Genomic DNA, 25,405 nt, shown 5'->3' with positions numbered 1-25,405 from the left:
TGGTGCAATATCTCAGGTGCGTCACACTGCAACGATAACATCATGCCAGGCTGACTAATCAAAAGAAGAGCTGTGGATGCACTAAGGCAGTGCTTCTCAACTCCAGTCCTCAAGACCCACCAACAGGTCATGTTTTCAGGATTTTCTTAGTATTTCACAGGTGATAATTTCATCACCTGCTCAAGCATTAATTCCATCACCTGTGCAATACTAAGGAAATCCTGAAAACATGACCTGTTGGTGGGTCTTGAGAACTGGAGTTGAGAAACACTGCACTAAGGTAATACATGGTGGCTCTCAGGGTTCCCATCCAATGGCCAAAGATTGCAGCTGGATCGGGTCCAATGATCAAATATCCTCTTCAAAAGGAAGAGGTTCTAGATCTCTAGAGGCACTTGGTAGCCATCCTTAAAATGTCAATATTGACCCTTTAACGATCCTTGCCACATGACTTTTAGGATAAAAATCCAGTTCAGATAATCCACTTGCAAACACGTTTGGGGCTATTTGCCCCTCATCAGTCCAAAGCAGGGGATTTCATTTGCCTAAGTGAGAGGCGTCTGACAGAGGGTTTATGGGGAATGTCTTAATTCGCACCATCTCTAGACACGGGATTTGTAATTTCTTGGCCTTTACCCTTCACAGCATTTAGTTGTTTTTACTAGTGATGAGCGAGTATGCTCGGTACTCGAGATTTCCCAGCATGCTCAGGTAGTCTCCAAGTATTTTGGACGTGCTCAGAGATTTAGACAGCCTGAATACATGTAGGTGTTGTCTGTTTGTTAGGAAATCATCACATGTATTCAGGCTGTCTAGCAGCCGCAAATCATGCAGCTATCACACAAACTAAATCTCTGAGCATACCAAAATACTCGGAGTTCACCAGAGCGTGCTCGGAAATCTCGAGTACCAAGATTACTCGCTCATCACTAGTTTTTACCTATAGTCCACATATTATATGTATTTACTAAAAAGGTATATTCCCATCTCATACATCTCTGGTACATCCACAGGATAAGCCATAAATGTATTGTAGATGCAGATCCCACCAATAAGACTGGCAACTATCTGAAGAACAGGGATCCTATTGTACACTGCTGCAATTAAGGAGGCTGCCAACCCATATGTCGATAATAATGAGGGGCTAAACTCATTGAACATTTAGCAACACAACAAGGTAGGAAAAACACCTACAGAGTATATTTTCCCCATTAAAAAAAGATAAGATTTTTTATTAACATAATACATACATATAAAAAAAGACTAAAAACGGATGCTGCTAGGGACACATGCAGGGGAACATGGGCATATGCAGGAGGTGAGGACAGACAAGCATAAAATGGCATTACTGTACCATAGTCCACTAAAAATGCTGAGATTAAATGGTTACAGCTTTCCTATATATATATATATATATATATATATATATACACACTGTGTGTATATATATATATATATATATATATACAGATTATATATATATATATATATATATATATATATATATATATATATATATATATATATATATATATATACACACACACACACACACACACAGAAAAGGGGGAGCTCAAAGGACGGTATTAGACTTACATGTAGATGTCATCAGCAGCCTGCAGCGCTCCCACCGCCCCAACGCACATTTCGTTAACTCTTCTTCAGGCCCCACATACTGGGCCCTATCCAACATCCTGACAGGAAACGGTCTCTGTCCCTTTACCTTAGCCACTCACACTGTGGGCTAGTCCCAAATATTAACTCTAGCTCTCCCTATTGTCGGGCACAACACAACACCAACAATAATAACGCATATCACAATTTACATTATACACCATAACAGTACTTGTATCGTCAAAGGGGAATGTAGATACAATGTCCATCTCCTTACAGTAGCTTAATCTTATTGATGGAAGTCTGAACTGTTCCAACTAAATAATAAAATAATCAGAAGCAGATAGACTATAGCAAGATTATTAATGGATAATGTATATCAGGCAGAACGACATTATGTCTGCAGGAAGCGTTATTTATGGTGGTCAGTTCCTGAACACACTACACATAGTCCTAATAATGATACATATCATTTTTAGAATATATGCGTGTCTAATTATTCGCACATATATAGAAAAATAAGTACATTAGAGCTCACATCCTGGCGATGTATAAATTTGAGCATGTTTTACATAGAGCAGATGGCAGATATCATGGGGATGGAGGATGGCGGGAGCGCCTTTACCATCTCAGCACTACTCATCCAGCAGCTGTTGCACTTTGAGACTTCTCACATCAGATTTACATACTCTGCGATCGAGAAGTATCCACACTTGGATGACTGCAATGTGCTGGAGATGTGCCTCGTGTTATACAGGTGATGACCTAAATACTAATAACTGAATGTTGGCCCTACAAGAAATACAAAAGCTAAACAACAGAACAAGTATGCGGGTATAATGAGAGCGTAAGGACACCATACCACCCGTGTATTATCCTGTGCTCAGGAGCATTCTGATAGCCTAGGACCTATGGACCTGAACACTTCTGAATTGTAAGAGATTTATCACCCTAGAAAACGTAAAAGGGTTTCTCAACTAAATCGCTATGATGGCTCAATCATTAAAGGGGTGATCCTGTGAAAACATTAAGAGTGATAACGTACTGACCCATGTGGATCCGAGCATTGGGCTCCAGATGGATCGGCAGAGCAGATAATTTTTATCCTTAATAAGGCACTTTTATCCCCGATACAAAATGGAGAGGCCTGTCAGATAGCCAAATGCTGCTCCATTTAGTCTTTCTGAGTCTGCCAGAAAGAGCTGAATGCAACGCTCAGCAGCCCCATAGGGAATGAATGGAGAGGCGGTTAAGAATGTGCACTGCCACTCCATGCTATCAGGAATAAAAGTTCAATCATAAACACATAACCCCTAAAATGATACTTTATTTAGTTAAAAAGACCAAAAGTTGGTCATACACCAAAATACCAAAGTGACAAAACTCAAACCAAAACAGTGTCCAAACAAAACCCCTTAAGGGAACAACTAGGAATCCCTACTAGATATCCTGAGCTTTCTCATGCCTGGCCGCGTAGGTTGGCACCCTAGGGGGGGACGTTGTGGCGCCCCCGCTCAAAGATGGCTATCCCTAGGGGCCCTGATATGCAATAAGGTGCAATAGTGTTAATTTTGAACACATGGCATCGGACTATCTGGCCTCCTGATGAGCCATAATTGGCGAAACGCGTTGAGGCGTTAATTAACCCATAACAGGTGGTGGGTGACACAGATGAATGACACAGATGAGTATCATTTTTTTTGCAACTCTGTTTTTCTGTATATATCTCTGATTGAGGCTGGCATAGACTGGAAGTTGTTGGAGCCATGTATTATAGCCATTGGGCATTAGGAGAGTGCTAACACTATGGAGACAGTGTATGGTACCTCCATTGGCAAAGATCTGAGTCTATTAAAATTGCTGTTTGCATAAAATTTATCTGATGACCATAAGGTTATATCATTGCCATGTCATTGTTACTCTATTGTCTGTGAATCCCCCGATACATTTATATATCACTGTGATTGACACTTTTTGAGGGGGTTCATTATACCCATGATACCACCTGGTACTATATATATTATATGTGTTCCTTGATTTTAACTTTTAAGGGGCTTAGGGTCCTCTCTAGAGCAGTATCATTTCTGTCTAGGACTAGGGGTCCCTTTAATATCGGGTAGAGGGTATCCCTAGTGGCTGCATGGCTTATCAGGGCCCCCAGGTATAGCCATCGTTGAGCGGGGGTGCCACAACGTCCCCCTCTAGGGTGCCAACCTCCGCGGCCAAGCAGGAGAAAGCTCAGGATATCTAGTAGGGATTCCTAGTTGTTCCCTTAAGGGGTTTTGTTTGGACACTGTTTTGGTTTGATTTTTGTCACTTTGGTATTTTGGTGTATGACCAACTTTTGGTCTTTTTAACTAAATAAAGTATCATTTTAGGGGTTATGTGTTTATGATTGTACTTTAGACCCTTGTGTATACATACTGAGATAGCAGGAATAAAAGTTCCCTGTTCTGCTGATCGGTGAAGGTCCCAACAGTCGGCCCACCATCGAACAACAAGTTATCACCTATCCTGTGGATCATTGAATCTTGTTGATAGGTGATATCTTGTTTTCATTGGAGAACCTACAAGTACGAGCTCTCATACATAGTGTAGAATTTACTGCCAAATCTCCAATGGAAATGGGATCTTTTTCTGGTTAAGGTCCCTAGCCAAACAATACATAAACATAGTAAAAGTCCCAAGTCAACCTATACACAGATATAGTAAAAGTCCCTAGCCAACCCATACACAGACATAGTAAAAGTCCCTAGCAAACCTATACACAGGCATAGTAAAAGTCCCTAGCAAACCTATACACAGACATAGTAAAAGTCCCTAGTCAACCTATACACAGACATAGTAAAAGTCCCTAGCCAACCTATACACAGGCATAGTAAAAGTCCCTAGCCAACCTATACACAGGCATAGTAAAAGTCCCTAGCAAACCTATACACAGACATAGTAAAAGTCCCTAGTCAACCTATACACAGTCATAGTAAAAGTCCCTAGCCAACCTATACACAGACATAGTAAAAGTCCCTAGCCAACCTATACACAGACATAGTAAAAGTTCCTAGCCAACCTATACAGACATAGTAAAAGTCCCTAGCCAACCTATACACAGACATAGTAAAAGTCCCTAGCCCACCTATACACAGACATAGAAAAAGTCCCTAGCCAACCTATACACAGACATAGTAAAAGTCCCTAGCCCACCTATACACAGACATAGAAAAAGTCCCTAGCCCACCTATACACAGACATAGAAAAAGTCCCTAGCCCACCTATACACAGACATAGAAAAAGTCCCTAGCCAACCTATACACAGACATAGTAAAAGTCCCTAGCCCACCTATACACAGACATAGAAAAAGTCCCTAGCCCACCTATACACAGACATAGAAAAAGTCCCTAGCCCACCTATACACAGACATAGTAAAGGTCCCTGATAAAAGTATTTAATGACCGGAGTACTAATAATTTACTAATAATTACTTTCTGCTAATGATGACCCAGATATGCCTTTAAATATTTGATGCATGAGCCTTTACCAGTAAGTATCTAAAAGTAGCATAGCCGTATAGTTTGTCTGGGGATCTGAAGTGGTCTTTCCCCCCCACAACTACTATGTTCAACAAAACCACCATTTTCTCATAAAACCACTACAGGACACTGTATAATATAGGATTATAAATAAGGGGAGTATGCCGATATCTGAGGGTGAGTGCATATTTCAGACAGAAAGCAAATGTATGCACTCAGAAAATGTTATTGAGGGTTATTGAGGGTTATAAAGGGAAGCTGCAAGAATATTAAGAGTTAAGATAAATCCCAATGTCATGAATAGATTTAGGCTGTGTGCACACGTAGCGATTTTTAAGTGTTTTTGCCGCGATTTTCGGCGCGAAAACGCTTAAAAATCGTGTACAGAACGCCCCCATGCATTCCTATGGCATTCCGCACATGCTGTGCTAATGCTGCGCTTTTTTCCGCGGTGGAATCGCATCGCGGAAAAAAATCGCAGCATGCTCATTCTTTGTGCGGAATCGCAAAGAATTGCCGCAATTCCGCACCCATAGGAATGCATGAGAATCGCTTACTTCCCGCATGTGGCTATGCCCACCATGCGGGAAGTTAAGCGTCTCATGTGCGGTTGGTACCCACGGTGTGGAGGAGAGGAGACTGTCCTCCAGGCCCTGGGTACCATACCCCTGTAAAAAAAAGAATAAAAAATAAAAAATCGGGGTATATTTACCTTCCGGCGTCCCGCGATGCATTCCCGGCCTAAGGCTGAGTTCACACGTGGCGTTTTTTTCGCGTTTCCGCGGCGGTTTTAACCGCGCGATTTTGCAGCGAAAACGCGAAAAATAAGCATCCCATGCATTCCTATGGGATTCCGCAATGCTGTGCTAATGCTGCGGTTTTTACCGCGGCGGAATCGCTTCGCGGTAAAAACCGCAGCATGCTCATTAATTTGCGGAATCGCGGCGATCCCGCACCCATAGGAATGCATTGTTCCGCTTACTTCCCGCATGTGGCTGTGCACACCATGCGGAAAGTAAGCAGAACAATTGCGGATGGTACCCACGGTCCGGAGGAGAGGAGACTGTCCTCCGGGCTTTGGGTACCATATCCCTGTAAACAATAGAATTTAAAATAAAAAATATTGTTATTCTCACCCTCCGACGTCCCGCGCAGCCTTCCCGCTTCTCTCCACGCTCTCGTTCCCAGTAGTCCTTTGCGAAAATGCCCACGATGACGTCCGATCTCGCGGGATCACGAAGTCTCGCGGTCATTCGAGCGACGTCATCGCGAATTACCGCGAGACGTCGCGATCCCGCGAGAACTGACGTCATCGCGGGCATTTTCGCAAAGGATTACTGGGAACGGACGCGCGGGACGTCGGAGGGTGAGAATAACACCGTTTTTTATTTTTTTTTTACATTCTATCTTTTACTACTGATGCTGCATAGGCGGCCTCAGTAGTAAAAAGTTGGTCACACTCGTCAAACACTGTGTTTGATGAGTGTGACCAACCTGTCAATCAGTTCTCCAAGCGATGCTACAGATCGCTTGGAAAACGCTAGCATTTTGCAAGCTAATTACGCTTGCAAAATGCTAGTTTTTCCGCGGCAAAATCGCGGGAATTTAAAATGCGATTTTCCCGCGGACTGGAATTCCGGAATTCTCGTGGTAATTTCCGCGAGAGTTCCGGTACGTGTGCACTTAGCCTAAGCGTCCCAGTAATGCCTTGCGGCAAGGTCCTGTGATGACGTAGTCTCGCGTGACTCTAGCGGTCTCGCGAGATCGCTATAGTAACGAGAGACTACGTCATCACAGGTCTCGCAAGGCATTACTGGGAACGCTGAGGCCCGGTAATGCAGCGCGGGACGCCGGAAGGTAAATATACCCCGATTTTTTTTATTTTTTTTAGCATTGTAACATTCTATCTTTTACTATTGAGGCCGCATAGGCGGCCTCAATAGTAAAAACCTGGTCACACTTGTCAAACACTATGTTTGACGAGTGTGACCAACCTGTCAATCACTTTCCATGCGATGCTTCAAATCGCTTGGAAAGTGCTTGAATATCGCAGGCGAAAATCGCTGCAAAATCGCGATCATAATCGCGGTAAAATCGCGGTGAAATCGCGAGGAAACATGGATTTTTGTGAGTACTCACCGTAAAATCCTTTTCTCCGAGATGCTCATTGGGGGACACAGAGACTGTGGGTGTGTGCTTCTGCCGTCTGGAGGCTGACATTAAGTATACAAAAAAAGAGTTAGCTCCTCCTCCGCCGCATACACCCTCGCCCCCAGACCGGGCGTAACTCAGTTTAGTGCATAAGCAGTAGGAGAACGCGCCTTAAACTCAGGCAAGAAATTATATGTTTGAAAAAGGGGCCACCCTAAACCCTACACAAGGATTTGTATAACTCAAAAATAAGTAAATGCCAACTTGCTAATAGGGTGGGTGCTGTGTCCCCCCAATGAGCGTCTCGGAGAAAAGGATTTTACGGTGAGTACTCACAAAAATCCATGTTTCTCCTTCGCCTCATTGGGGGACACAGAGACTGTGGGACGTTCTAAAGCAGTCCTCTGGGCGGGATCTTAGCTCACCCAATCCAAGCTAATTTGCGCCCCTGATTAGAGGTGCGCAACTGCTGCCTGGAGAATCTTTCTTCCCAGGCTTGCATCCGAGGATGCCTGGGTATGTACGTTATAATGTTTGACAAACGTATGCAAGCTGGACCAGGTAGCTGCTTTGCACACCTGTTCCGCTGAAGCTTGGTGTCGCAGTGCCCATGAGGCACCCACTGCTCGAGCCGAGTGTGCCTTGATCCCTGCCGGAACCGGCGTGCCACTGATTTCATAAGATTCTTGGATCGTCAGGCGAACCCATCTGGCCAAAGTCGCTTTGGACGCAGCGAGCCCCTTCCGCCGCCCTTCTGGGATCACGAATAGAGAGTCTGTCTGGCGGAAAGGTGCTGTCCTTGTCACATACCTCCTAAGAGCTCTTACCAGATCCAGGGTGTGCCTTTTCTACCCTGTGCACCGGTGCCGGGCAAAACGAGGGTAAGACAATGTCTTCGTTGATATGGAACGCAGACACAACCTTCGGCAAGAAGGGAGGAGCTGGCCTTAAAACTACCTTATCTTTATAAAAGGTTAGGAACGGCGGTTTACAAGATAAGGCCGCCAATTCCGAAACCCGCCTAATAGACGTTATAGCAACCAGAAAAACGACCTTTCTGGACAGGTAAGGTAAGGAGACTTCTTGCAATGGTTCGAAAGGAGCCTCCTGAAGGGCTCTGAGCACCAAGTTCAGGTCCCATGATTCCGTCGGCGCCTTATAGGGGGGTACTAAATGTGCGACCCCCTGCATAAACGTCCTAACCTGGCAGACGGAAGCGACCTTTCGTTGGAAAAGCACCGACAGAGCCGAGATTTGCGTTCTGAGCGAACTCGGAGCCAATCCTGCGTCCAGCCCTGCCTGCAGAAAAGCCAGTACGTTGGGGATCGAAAAAACCAGAGGAGCCACTCCGCGATCCCTACACCAACGGAAAAAAACTTCCCAAGTCCGGTGATACACTTTCGCCGAGGAAGGCTTCCGGGCACTCGCCATCGTGGCCGCCACATCGCGCCTGAATCCTGCCTGTGTTAACAGCCAAGATTCAATGGCCACACCGTCAAACACAGGGCCCCTAAGTTCGGATGGCAGATCGGACCCTGGGACAGTAAGTCCGGCCGATCTGGGAGACGCCAAGGTACGTCCACCACTAGTTGAACCAGATCTGCATACCAGGCCCGCCGGGGCCAGTCTGGGGCCACCAGAATTGCTGGAACCTTCTCTCTCCTTATTTTTCTGATGACTCTTGGAAGCAGAGGCAGCGGGGGAAACAAGTACGGGAGACGAAACTGGCTCCATGGAAGCACCAGAGCGTCTGCTGCGATTGCCTGCGGGTCGAGGGATCGAGCGACAAACCTTTGTACTTTGGCATTCTCTCTGGATGCCATAAGGTCCACGTCTGGTGTCCCCCACCGTTGGCAGATCTGTTGAAAGACCTCGGGATGCAGGGACCATTCCCCTGCCGTGACCCCCTGTCGGCTGAGAAAATCTGCCGCCCAGTTTTCGACTCCCGGAATGTGCACCGCTGAAATTACCACGTGGTTCTTCTCTGCCCAACGCAGTACCAGCCCAACCTCGCGCATGGCTGCCTGGCTGCGCGTGCCCCCTTGATGGTTGACATATGCTACTGCTGTAGCATTGTCCGACTGAATGCGCACCGGCCGGTGTCTCAGCAACCGCTGAAAATGTTGCAGGGCCAATCGTATTGCCCGTATCTCCAGAATGTTGATCGGGAGATTTACCTCCCGAATGGACCACCGCCCCTGGGCTTGTGAAAAACTGCTCCCCAACCATGCAGGCTTGCATCGGTCGTCACCACCAACCACTGTTCCGGGGGAAAAGGTTTCCCCTGGACCAGAGACGAGTCGCGAGTCCACCATCGGAGTGATCGCCGGACCGGCGGAAGCAACTTGCACTGATGATTGAGAGACAGCAGCCCCCGGTCCCATGCTGACAAGAGCGCATGCTGAAGGGGACGGAGATGGAACTGGGCAAACGGGATTGCCTCCATCGCTGCCACCATTCTGCCCAACACACTCATGCCGTACCTGATGGATCTGGTGCCTGGCTGTAGAAGGTTCCGTACCCCCTGCTTGATCCTTCGCGCCTTGTCCTGAGGGAGGATCACCAGCCCCCCGGGAGGTGTCGAAAACCATGCCCAGGAATACGATTCTCTGGACTGGAACCAAGGACGACTTGTTTCGATTGATCAACCAGCCTAGACGGGCCAGGGTATCCAGAGTGATACTGACATTCCTCTGGCACGCTAGAAACGACGGACCCTTTACCAAAAGGTCGTCCAGGTACGGTAGTACCGTTATGCCCCGTGCATGCAGGATGGCCATAACCACCGCCATTATCTTCGTAAAGACTCTGGGGGCAGTGGCCAAACCGAAGGGCAGAGCCACAAATTGAAAATGTCGCCCTCCGATCGCAAAACGCAGGAACCTCTGGTGTGGAGGAAATATCGGAATGTGTAGATATGCATCCTGCACATCGATCGAGGCCAGGAATTCCCCCGGATCCATGGCTGCAATGACCGAGCGGAGGGACTCCATCCGGAACCGCCTGACCCTGATGAATCTGTTCAGGATCTTTAAATCCAGTACCGGCCTCACAGTCCCGTCTTTTTTGGGGACCGAAAACAGGTTGGAGTAAAAACCCTGCGTCTCTTCGCCTTGCGGCACTGGGACAATGACCCCTTTGCGCTGAAGCGTCATTATGGCCTGTAACAAACCTTCCGCCTGCGATTCTGTCCCGGAAAGTCGGGAACGGAAGAATCGCTGTGGCGGGAGTCCGACAAACTCTATCTTGTACCCGGACGATATCAATTCCGCCACCCAAGCGTCGCGTGCCACTACGACCCAAACGTGGCTGAACCCTAGTAGGCGTCCGCCCACTCTGTCGTCCGTAGGTACGAAGCGCCTCGAGTCATTTTGCCGGAGGCTTTTGGGATCTGGCCCCCCTCGCCCTGGGCAAACGGCCTCGGCCTCTACCCAGCGGATTGGCTCTGTAAGAGGTTTGCCTTTCCCTACTCTGGCCATTGTTTGCGGAGGAGGATGCCCTGGCCGAAGTCCCCCCCCAGGGGCTACGAAAAGGCCGAAAACGCCTCTGCGTCTGCCTGAATGCCGGGCAACTCCTCTGCTGCGGGAGGAAACTACTTCTCCCCCCTGTGGCTTCTGAGATAAGCTTATCAAGCTTCTCACCGAACAACCGATTGCCCTGGAAAGGCAATGAGGTTAAGGATTTTTTAGAGATAGAATCCGCTTTCCACAACCTCAGCCATAATGCTCGCCTAATGGCGATCGCATTTGCTGCTGCCACAGCCGAACACTCGGCCGCGTCCAGTGAGGCGCTGATGAGATACTCACTCGCTCCTGATATCTGATTTGCAACTTCCAAGACCTCCGCGGGCAGATCCCTGTCTTGGAGGGCCTTATGCAGAGCGTCCGCCCAAGAAACCATGGCCTTAGCCACCCAAGTTGCCGCAAAGGAGGGGGCCAGAGCCGACCCTGCTGCCTCATACACTGAGCGGGCAAGCCCCTCTAGGAGGCGATCAGTTGGGTCCTTGATGGAAGAAACACTGGGTATCGACAATAGCGACCTTGATGCTAAACGTGATACCGGTGGGTCCACTACTGGCGACTCCACCCATCCTTTATGGAGCTCAGGAGGAAACGGATACTTTGCTTGCAGCGCTTTTTGCATTGTAAAACGCTTATCCGGGTGTTCTCTATGTTTCTGGACTAAATCCTCAAACTCCGGATGCGTGGCAAACCTTCTATGTGGTCGCCTGGTTTTCTTGAAGGAGACCTTGTGACCTGAGACCGTGGACACATCGTCCTCGATCTCTAATGTCTGATTGACTGCCTCAATGAGGCTGTCCACCGAGTCTTGGTACCCCAGACTTTCTAGATTCCAGGCCTCCTCCTCCTCACCCTCATCCTGATCGCTCCCTGAGCTCAGCGACGGGGAACGAGATGCCCTAATACCCGCCGCCGAAGCCCCGGAGGGCCCGGCCGACGGGGAACGAGCTCTTTTGCCATGAGCTTGTCTGGAACTGGAGCGGCCTCTAACGATCGGAGGGTCCTGAGACGTGGACGAGCTGTCTTCCGCTGGCAGACCACCATCCTTGTCCCTGCCCGGGCCTCGAAGGGATTCAATTGCCCTTGTAAGGGACAACATAGAATCTGATAAAGATATCGCCCATTCTGGGGGGTCCTGACCTCTGGGCTCTGAAACAGTGGGAGGCTCCTGGGCGCGCTCTGACTCGCAGGCTTCACAAAATTTACCCGCCTGCGCCTTTGGCAGTCTGACCCCACAGGAAACGCAAACAGCGTATAGGAAAGAGTGAGCTTTCCCTTTGCCAGACATATTGCCCAAGCTTGAAGGTAGGGCAGAAGGAGGAGGAGGGTAACCCCTTCCCTGAGTACCAGTGCGGCTCTCGAAACGGGGTTGCACTCACCCACAGGCAACGTTCCACTCCTGTCGAACGACCGCGGAAATGCGAGGGGGGAGGGGGATCGGGAGTTTCCGCTCCGGTACTGTGTGCGCCCCCGCTCTCCACCCCCTGGGCTGAGCCGTACCGGAAGTTAGTGGGCGGGTCTTCCGGCTACCACCGGAAGTCGGCGGGCGGAGCCTCGCGCGATACCCACGGACTTCCTCATGCCGCGGGGGCCGCGGCCGCCGGCGGGGCTTCCGGCTGCACTCCGGCGTGCGGCGCTACTCGCCGGGGGCAGCACCGGGTACCTGCGGTGTCAGGAGAGAGGCGGACCTTCCCATTTATCAAAGGTGAGCAGGGCCTTCCACTCACCCATAGGTACGCCGTGGGGGCTCTCTTGGGGTGCTCTCAACTCCATCCCCGGCAGGGAGGGGGAGGCTTCTGGAATGGGGACGAAACATCGATCCCTCAGCTCACCTGCGCCTCCAACTCAACCCCTGGACTCACTACCTAGGGGAGGAAGGGGCCTCAATGAATCGCGTTGCAGGAGAGGAACAACGTGGAGGGTCGCTCACACGTGCTTGCCCGATGAGGTTATGGGGAAAACGAATCCTCTTATCAGGATGCGTTGCCGCCTCTTTACAAAATAAAAAAGAAAAATGGTAGTCTGGGGAAAAGTCCCAGATGTGTCCCTCGGTGCGGGAGAGAAACACGTGGAGGGTTACTCACACGTGGTCGCCCGTTGATGATTTGGGGAGATCGGACCCTCTCTATAGGATCCGTCGCCCCTGTCATATCTTCATAGAAAAGAAAGCAAAAAAAAAAAAAAAAAAATCTAGTCTGGAGATCCAGACTGCGTGTGCCTCCATTAGACACTAAGCAAAAAACTGAGTTACGCCCGGTCTGGGGGCGAGGGTGTATGCGGAGGAGGAGGAGCTAACTCTTTTTTTGTATACTTAGTGTCAGCCTCCAGACGGCAGAAGCACACACCCACAGTCTCTGTGTCCCCCAATGTGACGAAGGAGAAAAAAACGCGCGATTTCTGGGAAGGAGTCCGGTTTTTAGTAAGCGTTTTAAAACGCTACGTGTGCACATAGCAAGCGAGCATAAGGCTAAAGGGATTACCGTTTTCCATCACCTATTCCACTAAAACCCCACCGCTAATACCCCACGCACATGCCGTATATGTATGAACATATCCTTTGGATCTTCAGTACTGGAGATCTACAATATAACATAGTAGTGATCATGAGACCAGATTAGAGATGAGCGGATCAATTTGTGAGTTTCTGGTCCAGCATCCAGGACATTGGTAGCTGGAGGCTAGACAAGAGGCTGGTGGATCTCTTATTTTACGGCATCCATGGCACAGCTTTTGATTAGCCAGAACTGGCGCAACGTCATCTGTGTGACATAGTCGGAGTCCTGCAACTCGATCGGCTCATCTCTAGAGCGCTCCTGTGTTTTCTATGGGTGAGCCAATGCTAGACTCATTGGTGGAGGCTTATCTCGCAGAGAACAAAAGAACTGTGAGTCTGAAATCGGACATACTGGATTGTTTTATCCACGACAGAGTTGAGAGGCCCGTAAACACACTAGACTGTTGGCCGAGCCTGATTATATCGGTGGGTTCTGCCAACTTTAGTCTGATGCATAAGGTTTGAACAATCCAAGAATTAAGGCCCTAAGTATAGGTTTGATAAATCTTGCATATTTTAAGATTATCTAGGCTATACTTACAATTCGTTTAAGTTGGCTAATTTAGTGCCAGAAATTTGTGCCAAAATGCACATTTTTTGGTGCACAGTGTTACACATGACACAAACTCCCCTTTTCCAGCAAATCACATTCGCTTTTAGAAGGCCAAATTCCCCCTTGTTGAACTAGGTAACAGTGACTAAAACACATAATCTGGCACAAGTTAGGAAGGAAGGAAAAACACTGTTTGCCACAAACTGGTGCAAATTCTGTCACATTTATGCCAACATATACCGTATGTTCAATTGTTATGTCTAGGGTGAGGCCTGAGACACTAATAGTAAATCCCCCGTGTCACAGCCCTCTCAGGCTCTGCATTAAATGTATTAGCTCATGCCAAAAGTCTAATGTCAATTCAAATTCTAAAAGCCTAAACTAAAGAAAAAACAAAAAAAAAACACCTAACCTATAAATAATTTCCAAGACTCCTGGTTTTTCTAAGAAAACAAAAGGAGAATGGTTTTGGGGAATATAGCCAAAAAGTGGCTCCTATTGAGCAACTTCAGGGTGAAGCATAGATGTCCTTATCAGGCGCATTGAAATGTTGGGATGTATTCCTAGGTCAGGCAGTCAACAAGAAGTATGGTATATTGTTTCATCTTCAATTATTACACAATCACAACTATAACATAACAGGACATCAAAGAGACTGAACAAAAAAGTGAATTTGGGATTTTGCTAGACTGGTGGCATGAACAGTTTTCTATGGCATCGTCCATGTTTGGTGAGGTCACGCATCCTAGATTTCTGTGCTCTTATGATTCAGGAGTAGTGATGAGCAAACGTGCTCAGATACGGCGCTATCAGAGCATTCTCGTGTGCTAACCAAGTTACTTAGGCGTGCTCGAATAATATGTTCCAGTCCCAGCGGCTGCATGTTTGACAGCCAAGAGACATGCAGCTGCAGGGACTTGAACATATTATTCGAGCACGCGGAAAATCAGGATAACACCTTATCCTAGCACGTTCGCTCATCACTATTCAGGAGACATTTTCTAAGGGTCCATGTACTCTGATACATAATAAAATGCGACCTGAAGACGTTATCCTCAGAATATAAAGAGATATGGGAAACATTGGGTGTAAGACCCATATCCAGAGGAATGAGGCACAGTAATTAGTGACTGCAACCCGCATCCTAAATCTAATGCTGGAGTTGTAATTCTGCAGCGCGAGAGATAAGATTGGCAATTGAATGAGGTAGAAATCACTATGGCACATACATACCTCCCGTAACACAGGATCGGTGACACTGTCCAAGTTCACAGACCCTTCGTACGTCAGATAATGAAAGACATTCAATGCGCGCACGGCTTCTGGACCTCGCTGCTTATAGCCAAATATCAGATCTATCCACTGGTGCAGCTGACATGATACAAATTCACTCTCCAGTGCCTGGGTTCAATGGGAAAACAGGAGAAATTAGAAAAAGAACAATTTACAGGAAGCAGGACATTTAAAAGGACAAAGACGCGTACAAATAGAACAGTTATTGACTTTACAAACAGGGCAATACTACAACACACATTCCAAAAAGAACATATTGCCACAGTCCACACTTCTGCAAAATTCTAGCAATATTTATATGTAAAATAGAAAACGTACAAAACCCTAAAGAAGTATCAGAAAATATGTTTTATAGACCTGACAACCCAGTTAAACAGCTGTACACATGGAAATTAAGGAGCAGCACGGCGACGTTGTTGCATGACAGCAGATCTAAGACAAGTCGAGCACGACCAACAACATCTGTGCAACTTTTCTGGGAATGTTTTTTTTAGAACTGGGATCTATCTGTGAAAGTAGTATAAAATTGCAGAAAAGATGCAGGCAAGCAGAAGTCTTATGTGACCTGTATTTAGATTTGCACAGGAGTCAGTCTTGTGACCAGAGACAGAAAATCAGATTTAGAAGCTGATTATCTCTATCTCATGTGTATGGTTGGACACTACGACCATCCTCTGATCTCTGCTGTCAGAGGAAAACATATAAGCATGTTGGATTTCAATATGACTGATTCTTTGTTCTCCTGTGAGTTATACTGAAGACAGAGGTTCCTGGAAGAGGCTTTTTCCCCTTCCCCAATACATACAGTGGATGCTCAATCTGATAATGTAATTTGACACAATTCAGATCAATATTTTATAAATACTATCAGTATGTACCCACATGCAAAATCCAGAGAAAATGAGTTTTGGAATTAGAGTGGGTGTCAGAATGAGGATGCTCCTGTAATGTATTCAGAGATTGTTGCCTCTATCTCGCTCACTTTTAAAGATTCATGTAAGCTGCAGAAAGCGGCACTCTTATCTAATTATGCACATTAGAGAGCAGAGGTCTCGCTGGCTGGAGGGGCTGCTTTTAATAATGTTTTTTCCTGAATCAGCTCCTTTAGATCTTGGCTTTTTAAAACACTTTGTACCATCTTGATATACACATGCCTTGCCCGGTAGTCTAGACACAGTGATGTCTTTGTTAAAGCTCTATTTCTATTTTTTTTTTTAGATTTTGTAAAAGCAGACAAAAAAAAAAGTACCGTAATTGGGATTTGTTACCTTTATTACAAACATTGTGCATGAGCCACATATTTTGTATTCATGGGTAACGCCAGTTTAGAATCAGCAGTAATATACTTTGGAGCCAACCATCACTAGCCCAGCAGTAATATACTTTGGAGCCAACCATCACTAGCCCATCTTGAAGCGTTACTTCCAAAATATTAGGTTATCCATAGGGTTGGAAATAACTTAGGCTGGCCATACAAATTAGATGGCTGTCGGCCTAACAATGCTTTGGCTGATCATTCGGCCAACAGCCATCTAGCTGACACTCCATAAACGGGAGCACTCCTGTGTTCTCTATGAGAAAATTGACGTGTGACATCTCTGACGACGGCTTATCTCCAGGAGAGCAATGCAATCGGCAGTCAACAATTGGACATGCCCGATCGACCTTCAGTTGGCCGCCGTCCCCATATGCATTAGAGCGTTGGCCAGACATGTCAATATATACGAGATCAGCAACATTGTCTAATGTGTGTGATTAGTCGCGGGTGGTCCGACTGCCAAGAACCTCTACAATTCTGAGACCGGGGCTCTGTAACCCCGGCACCAGTCACTACAGAGCCCCGGCTATGGGACTGTGAGGAATAGCAAAAAACTGTGCTTAGCACTGTCTAGCAGTCACATGCATAAATAAGGGTAACGTAATATTTGGGGAATCACTTTTCTATGGGGTGTTACCAATAAAGTCTCATAGATTTCCATAACATCCAATGATTTTATTACATAGATCACTAAACATGAATAGTCATTTCTTCCTGGAAATTGCAATGGCACCCTGCATTCTTAAAGTGCAATCCCATATACAACATTTAGCAATTCTGGAAGGATAAATGCTAAATATATTATTTCTAATGGGGTGCATCTGCAGAGACTCCCCAAATCCTATGTCTGTGGTCCGAAATCTGTTTTTGATAGCAATGATACAACTATCGCCATTCCTATAGACAGCCACCTTTTTAATAACTTGGCCTCAATCAAACACATGCCCCAATTCATTTTTGTGATATCTGAACCTGTCCTTTAAGCGCCTCCAGCCCCGGTGAATCCGGCTGTGCCCATGTAATGGTTTTCCAATTCGATCTCTTAATCATGCCATGTTCTTTATGGATCTGAACCTTTTGCTCATTGTCTTCAAAGTGTGCCATTTCCGGACAGATCGCATTCAATTTGTATTCCCGGTAATAAGCTACTGGTTGCCTATGGTTCGTCGCACTCATTCCTGGTTGCCATAATATACCGTGGTGATAGTCTGCAGATTCATCAGAGATGTGCTTCAGGGTAATTTCAGAGACCCCTGATTCCATGAACCTAGGTCTTTTGTGTTGTTTGTGCATAATATTAATAAAGCAGATGAATTTGCCTTTGTGCGTTGCTTCTATTTTTGGCCATCAGCATGAATTCAGGCCTGCAGAGACCAGGGGGCGAGGACGGCTGCAGATGCACATCTGTGAAAGCTTTCTCTCCACTGCTAGATTATGATTGATGAAGCTAGCATTAAGGTAATGTTATCAGGGACTACTTACTGCTCCTGTCCTTTGTGACATCACTGAGGTCAGCGTATAACCACGTTACCATTGAACACAATGCTTTATTAATGTTTCATGAGTAACTCGGCAGTAATCAGGCTGGATCCTACGGGTAAATGAGACCAGGACGACATTCCCCAAAGTATAACCTGGAGATTTCTACCCAGTCCCTGCCCTACAGACAGACGAGATGCACCACGAGAACGTCCAGTGCCGTTCTGATCGCTGCCCATAATTACAATGCAAGAATATGATGCCGAAAAGGACATTAAATCATTATCTTTTTTCTTTACATTTTTGCCTCATTTGCATACTTCAGAATAAATAACTTCTAATTTTTGGGCACAGCAAAGGGATGCACATAACTTACTTGTAGTTTATCATAACATTTTTGCTATGCAATTATATATTAATCTGTAGTTCTTTTTTTAACCGTTTACATTTTTATACTATATAACCAGACACATTAATTTTTCTGGTTATTACAGTGGTGGGGATGCAGACTAAACATATAGTTTTTTTTTTAAATATAAAGTACAGCAAAAAAAATTTTTATTATTATTTTATAACTAGCTGAACTAGTAACTAACTGTGGGTCCCGCTCTCTCTCTCTCTCTCAACAGCCCTGCTCTCCACCCGCCATCACACTGTCTCTTTCTTGAGTGCAGATATGATCGGCGGTATAAAGTTCACCTCCAATCACTGGTGTCAGCTGATGGGACAACTGCTCCCATTAGCTGCCGCCTGTTGCCGCTAATAACAGTGAGAGCAGGAGCGGCGCATGGGAGTATTCATCAGCCGCTCCTGCGCTGTAAATAAATAATTTAAAAAAGCACCATAGCGGAGATCTCACCACAGTTGTGCCCGACTGGGAACGCAGCCTCAATGACCAGAGGTAACCTCGTTGATGTCACCGCTGGTCACTGATGCTGCACTCACAGCAGCTCATTCACCAGTGGTTCTCAGCCTGGACGGTCGCATCTTGGCACCGTCGAGGTTGAAAACCGTTTATTCCCCAGACATGGATTACGGCGTGGGATAGAAAGACAGACAGGTATGGTATATTGTTATTTTTTTTCTTACAGGAGACAAGGGATTCAGTGGAATTCGGAGTTTATTATTTTTAAATAAAAAAGTGTGTTTTGTTTTATTTATAATATAAGACTTTATTCTGGCTATGTCTTTATTTACCATATAACTATAGGATTAGCAATGAATAACTGTCTTATAGACGCCTCTCCATTACTAATCCGTGGGCTTGACGTCAAATGACAATACAAAGGTGACAACAACCCCACAAATATTATCCCACTTGCCACTGCTACAGGGCAAGTGGGAACCATAATAGATGTGCCTTTTCAGACAGACCAGTTGCAGGATGCTATTTTAAGGCGGGGGGGGGCAATATCCATGGCTCCTTAACAGCATGAGAACACTAGCCTGCAAGCTGGCTGCTTTAGCAAGGCTGGTTGTCAAAAATGGGAGGGACCCAACGCCGTTTTTTTTAATTCTTTAAATAATTAAAAAATATGGTGTGGGGATCCCTCTATTCTTGATAACCAGCCATGCTGGTGAAGTCCTTGTTCAGTGTCCGTGCCCAAACAGTACTTTACTGTTCGGGTTCGCCCATCTCTACACACAAGTCTTTACATGCCAAATAGACGTGTGCGGACTTTGCTCAATACAAGTGAATTGAGCAAGGCCAGAAATGTCTAGTCGGAATGTAGCATGCAAATCGCATACCTTCCACTCCCAGAGCCTGCAGCGGAGAATCCTGACAGCTTGCACTGTGCACGCTGTGAGGATTCACAAGTCTGTAGTCACATAAAATGTCTGCTGACTTGAGCCTCTAACTTGAACATCTCCTTTAACCCCTTTCTGACATCAGATGTACTATTCTGTCCTTGTGACCTGGCAAAATTTGACCATGGACGGAATAGTATGTCTAACCGATCAGCCACGCTTCATGGGGGGAGCGTGGCCGATTGCAGCCGGGTGTCAGCTGATTCTGACAGCTGACAACTGGCATTAGGTGCCAGGAGCGGTCACAGAAAACTCCCAGCACATTAAGCCCCGAAATACTGCGACCTAACAAGATCACAGCATTTGGGAGCCGGCACAGGGGCTGACAGACCCTCTGCCTTTGTATCGGAGACCCTGCGGCATGGTGAGCCGGATGTCGTCATGACGACATCCGGGTCACCAGAGCTAAGTAAACTTGCTGATCATGTGCAGTGCATGATCAGCAAGTCTCTCTCTGTCAGTGCAGTGCTGACAGCTTATATGGCATGCAGATGCTGCTTCATCTGCATGCCACAGAAGCGATCAGCCTGCAAAAGAATGATTGTCCCATAGTGGGATTAAGTAAAAAAAGTTTGGGAAAAGTAAAAAAAAAAAAAAAAAAAAAAAAGATTGTAAAAATATATATATAAAAAAAATAATAAAAAAATCAATATATTCTATCTCTAAAAAACAAAACAATAAAAGTACACATATTTGGTATCACCGCGTCTGTAACGACCCAACCTATTAAACTGCCCCATTAGCTAAACCTTTTATTAAACACCATAAAAAAAAACAATGCAAAAACAATCCATTACCATCATACCGCCGAACAAAAAGCGGAATAACATGCGATCAAAAAGGTGGATATAAACAAACATGGTACCGTTGAAAATGTTATCTTGTCCTGCAAAAAACCAACCGCCATACAGCATCATCATCGTAAAACTAAAAAAGTTATAAGCTCTTAGCATAAAGCGATGCAAAAACAATTATTTTTTTCTATAAAATAGTTTTTATTGTATAAAAGCACCAAAACGTAAAAAAATTATATAAATGAGGTATCGCTGTCATCGTACTGACCCGAAGAATAAAACCGCTTTATCAATTTTACCACACGTGGAATCGTTTTAAACCCCCCCCCCCCCCAAAAGAAATTCATGAATTGCAGGTTTTTGCTCATTCTGTCTCCCAAAAATCAGAATAGAAAACGATAAAAAAAAAAAAATCACGTGCCCGAAAATGGTACCAATAAAAATGTTAGCTCGGTCCGCAAAAAACAAGACCTCACATGACTCTGTGGGCCAAAATATGGAAAAATTATAGCTCTCAAAATGTGGCAATGCAAAAACTTTTTTTTTTGCAATAAAAAGCGTCTTTTAGCATGTGACAGCAGCCAAACATAAAAACATTAATTTTCATCCTGGACGGTGCCCAGATGCGACCGTCCACGCTGAGAACCACTGGTGAATGAGGAGCTGCTGGGAACGCAGCGTCAGTAACCGGAGGTGACATCATAGAGGTTACCTCCGGTGACTGGTCTCCGTTCCTAGCCGAGCTGCGGTGAGATCCCTGTTAGGACCATGAGCACTCACGGTGCTAGTGGGGATCACACTGAAGTCACCGCAGTTATATCCGGTCACTGAGCTCTGTTCCCAGCCGGGCTGAGCTGCGGCGAGATCCGGGGTCACGTATACAATTCACGTACCAGGAAACAGTAGATTAGTTCCAAAAGGGGGGCACTTGTAGGGCATTGCCAATGTTAAGGCACATCTAGATAGGTTCCTTGGGGGTCTAGTTTCCAAAATGGGGTCACTTGTGAGGGGTTTCCACTGTTTAGACACATCAGGGGCTCTCCAAACACAACATTGCGTCTGATCTCAATTCCAGCAAATTTTGCGTTGAAAAAGTCAAACGGCGCTCCTTCCCTTCCGAGCTCTTCCATGTGCCCAAACAGTGGTTTACCCCACATAATGGGTATCAGCATACTCAGGACAAATTGCACAATAACTTTTGGGGACCAATTTCTCCTGTTAACCTTGGGAAAATAAAAAATTGGGGGTGAAAAGATCGGGGCGCAGTTTTTAGTATAGTGTCACTTTTGGGTATTTTCTATCATATAGACCCCTCAAAGTGACTTCAAATGTGATGAGGTCCCTAAAAAAAATGGTGTTGTAAAAATGAGAAATCGCTGTTTAACTTTAAACCCTTATTACTTCCTAACAAACAAAAATTTTGGTTCCAAAATTGTGCTGATGAAATGTTACTTATTAAGTATGTGACACATCTCTGATTTAAGGGCATAAAAATTAAAATTGCGAAATTTTTAAAATTTTCGCCAAATTTCCGTTTATTTTCACAAATAAACACAAGTACAATATGTCACGAGAAAACATTGTCAGAATCACCAGGATCCATGGAAGCGTTCCAGAGTTATTACCTCAAAGGGAAAGTGGTCAGAATTGTAAAAATTGACCCGGTCATTAACGTGCAAACCACCCTTGGGGGTTAAGATCCAGAAGTCATGCACATTAAATGGGAGGCTGGGGTTTCCAGGGTACTACATTTGCCATGGTTTTCTGTGTGTATCTTTTATGTCTAGGTTTTTACTAAATGAAGCCAGATACTGACACATTATTTCAGTTCTGTTTTTTATACATGATTATGGGGGCAGCCAACTTGCCTGAGCTGCTATTAGCAGGGATATTCCTTATCGCACCCACATGAACAATAGCCTGGAGATGATCAATTACTTCTTTAACCTTTCTAGGCATGCCCTATGATCTGTGCAGAGGTTATTATGCAGTGAGGGAGAGGAGGTGAGCTATGACCATCGCCTATTGTCAATGGTGAATTGTATGTTACCTATTCAAGGATGTAACACAGGAAAAGAGTGATGGCAGCACTCCAAGAGTGAAAACAGAGTGAGTGAGTGTTTATTCATCCAGAATGCAACGCTTGGCTTGCACAATGAAGCCAAGATGTCTAAAAGTGCTGCCTGTACTCCTTTGCTTTGTATAGTTAGAGGATTTTGCCAGGATAATATCCTTGGAGGATTACTTTACACCTGTTTCTGTGGACTATGCTGTTGACTTTTGTAGTTTTCGATAAATAGGTGTTCTCTACATATAGATTGTGATATGGAGAAAAAATATATATATTTAACAATAACTTGATCATTTTTGATGACCTATTAAAAAAATTAAGTGAGAAAAATGTAAAGTGTAAAAATAACTGAAAATGGCAATGGCTGCAACCAGAAAGGAATCTCAAAGCTCAGCTCATATATACACTGTAACTCTTACCATCCTGTTGATACGAACAAAGTCTTCAGGATTTTTTGCCCATGGCGGGAGATCTACATCATTAACCGCATTGCTGTCATCCCTCACGCCAAAGTTATAGCCATTGCTGTTCACGAACATCTCTGGTAGGTAGTAGAATTCAGGAATGAGCTCCTGCAGATTAATACAAAAGAAAGAGGTAAGAATTATGGAAAATGGAACCAAATAAAAATGCAAAACTTAGAAAAAAAAATACCAGACATTCTCTATATACCAATATCACAAGAAGACACAGAAGAATGAATTAGTGCAGGGTTCCCCAACTCCAGTCCTCAAGGCCCACCAACAGATCATGTTTTCAGGATTTCCTTTGTATTGCACAGGTGAAGCAATTATCACCTGAGCAATACTAAGGAAATCCTGAAAACATGATCTGTTGGTGGGCCTTGAGGACTGGAGTTGGGGAACCCTGAATTAGTGAATGTATCCAGTTGACTTTATGCAGAAAACGTAGGATCCTAATAAATTTAGGGGCTACCGGTTGTAACAGCATGGTGCATGTTGTCCAACAGAGAAATCCACAACTAAAGTTAGCAGAGTAGTGGTTTACTACTTTTTGAGAGGTTTAAAAAAAAAAAAAAAAGCCTGTAAAAGCAGTAAAGATAGCGATCAGTTACCATGTAGCATTTCTGTGTAGCCCTCGGAATAATGTCCTTTGGTTGGCACAAAGAACTGAATCCAATATAGCTCAAGTCCGTTGTACCCCCAGACGAACGGCAGTCCCCACTTTTACACAATCTTCTAGATATTAAAATCCACCCACTTGAGAAAATAAATTCTGCACATAATTTATTCACCTGCTACTATAATCACAGGTGACCCTGATCTCCTGCGATCCTCTCGGGTTCTAGCGTTCAACAGCTCAACCTATGGCTCATGTGAAGAGTTGAACTGTGTGTGGAGGGGGCTGAATGACTATTAAAAGCTAAGCCAACCCTCTTCTCTGTTGGCTCAGGTAATAATTAAATATTTTGATTGTGAGAGGAATTAAGCCCCCGTTACACACTGCGATATCGCTAGCAATAACGCTGCAAAGTCACCGATTTTGTGACATTGCAGCGATATTGCTAGCGATATCGCTATGTGTGATACTTACCTCCGACCGGCTCCCCCGCTGGTTATCGCTGATCGCGCGAGAAGCTCCTGGACCATTCCTCGTCGGCCGCTTCCTGCTGTGACGACGAGCGACGCGTGGAGCCGGGCGGGAGGACGCAGCATCGCCGCGTCTGACAGGTAAGTAGCGATCCCCGACCACCGCTATGTCGCTGGTGAGATCTGCCTGTGTGGCAGCTCACTAGCGACCACCTAGCGATGCACCAGCGATCCTGACCGCGTCATATCGCTGGTCGGGATCGCTGGCGAGTCACTAGGTGTAACGGTACCCTTATACCCATGTGGTCTTTGAACAGATAAGAATCCAGGACACCAATGATGTCAACTTTTGTCTGGAGAACCACATCACAGCTTCCACTAATATAGTGCCATTATAAATATATCAGTCATACAGCACCATTAATTCCGCAGCGCTTTACAGACATTATCATCACTGTCCCCATTGGGGCTCACAATCTGCTTTCCCTATCAGTAAGTCCTCGGAGTGTGGGAGGAAACTGGAGAACCCAAAGGAGACCCACACAAAACATGCAGAGAACACTCAAACTCCTTGCAATGTTTCCCTTGGTGGCATTTGAAGCCAGGACCCAAGTGATGTCAGGCTGAAGTGCTAACCACTGAGCCACCATGCTTAGTGGTTAGCACTGTATGTGCTTTATAAATATAATCTGGTTGGAAGATGGGTTAAATGCTTTTATTTAAGCTGACAAAATACCACCACCCATCCCAAGGAACTGTAGACATGTATTACATTTGCTGATCACGACTCCTAAAAGCATTGTGTTTGTCTTGAATGAAACCTGACCAACATGATACTCCGGCACTGGAAATCTGAGAGCCGTTTAACCCATGAAAAAGCCTCACTGGAAACATAAAAAAACACAAGTTGCTAACATTAAAAGTCACTGAAATTAGCCAGTAACTGTGCTAGTAAATATAGTGTTCCCCTTGAGTAAAATCTGGTTTTACAAAGATCCATCAGTGGAAGATCATCTAACCATAATGACTTCTCTAATGGGTCTGGTCAGGTCGAGGCTCTGCTCCCATTAGTGTCATGGCTTCTGTTTAGTACAGATCTAGTGAAACTAAACTGGATCTGTTTTCCAATCAATAGAAACAAATCCAGACTGACCCTACCGACATATATTG

General features: G+C 45.4%; 1 protein-coding gene across 6 annotated transcripts in view; it reads right to left on the bottom strand.

The window, feature by feature from the left end:
* NBEA (neurobeachin) overlaps nucleotides 1-25,405 on the bottom strand; it is a 915,436-nt gene that overhangs the window by 80,570 nt on the left and 809,461 nt on the right. For all 6 annotated transcript variants that reach the window (XM_073583206.1, XM_073583210.1, XM_073583208.1 and 3 more), the window contains 2 exons: nucleotides 23,105-23,257; nucleotides 15,155-15,322 (listed from right to left, as the gene is read on the bottom strand). In XM_073583206.1, coding sequence (XP_073439307.1) covers nucleotides 15,155-15,322; nucleotides 23,105-23,257 — 321 coding nt within the window. The remainder of the gene's footprint in view (nucleotides 1-15,154; nucleotides 15,323-23,104; nucleotides 23,258-25,405) is intronic.

This window comes from Dendrobates tinctorius, unplaced genomic scaffold (genome assembly GCF_039654945.1).
Source record: "Dendrobates tinctorius isolate UK_male_01 unplaced genomic scaffold, ASM3965494v1 ptg000075l, whole genome shotgun sequence".
In the NCBI taxonomy this organism is placed as follows: Eukaryota; Metazoa; Chordata; class Amphibia; order Anura; family Dendrobatidae; genus Dendrobates; species Dendrobates tinctorius.
Note: the sequence above shows the minus strand (reverse complement) of the source record. Positions and strands in the feature narration are given on the sequence as shown.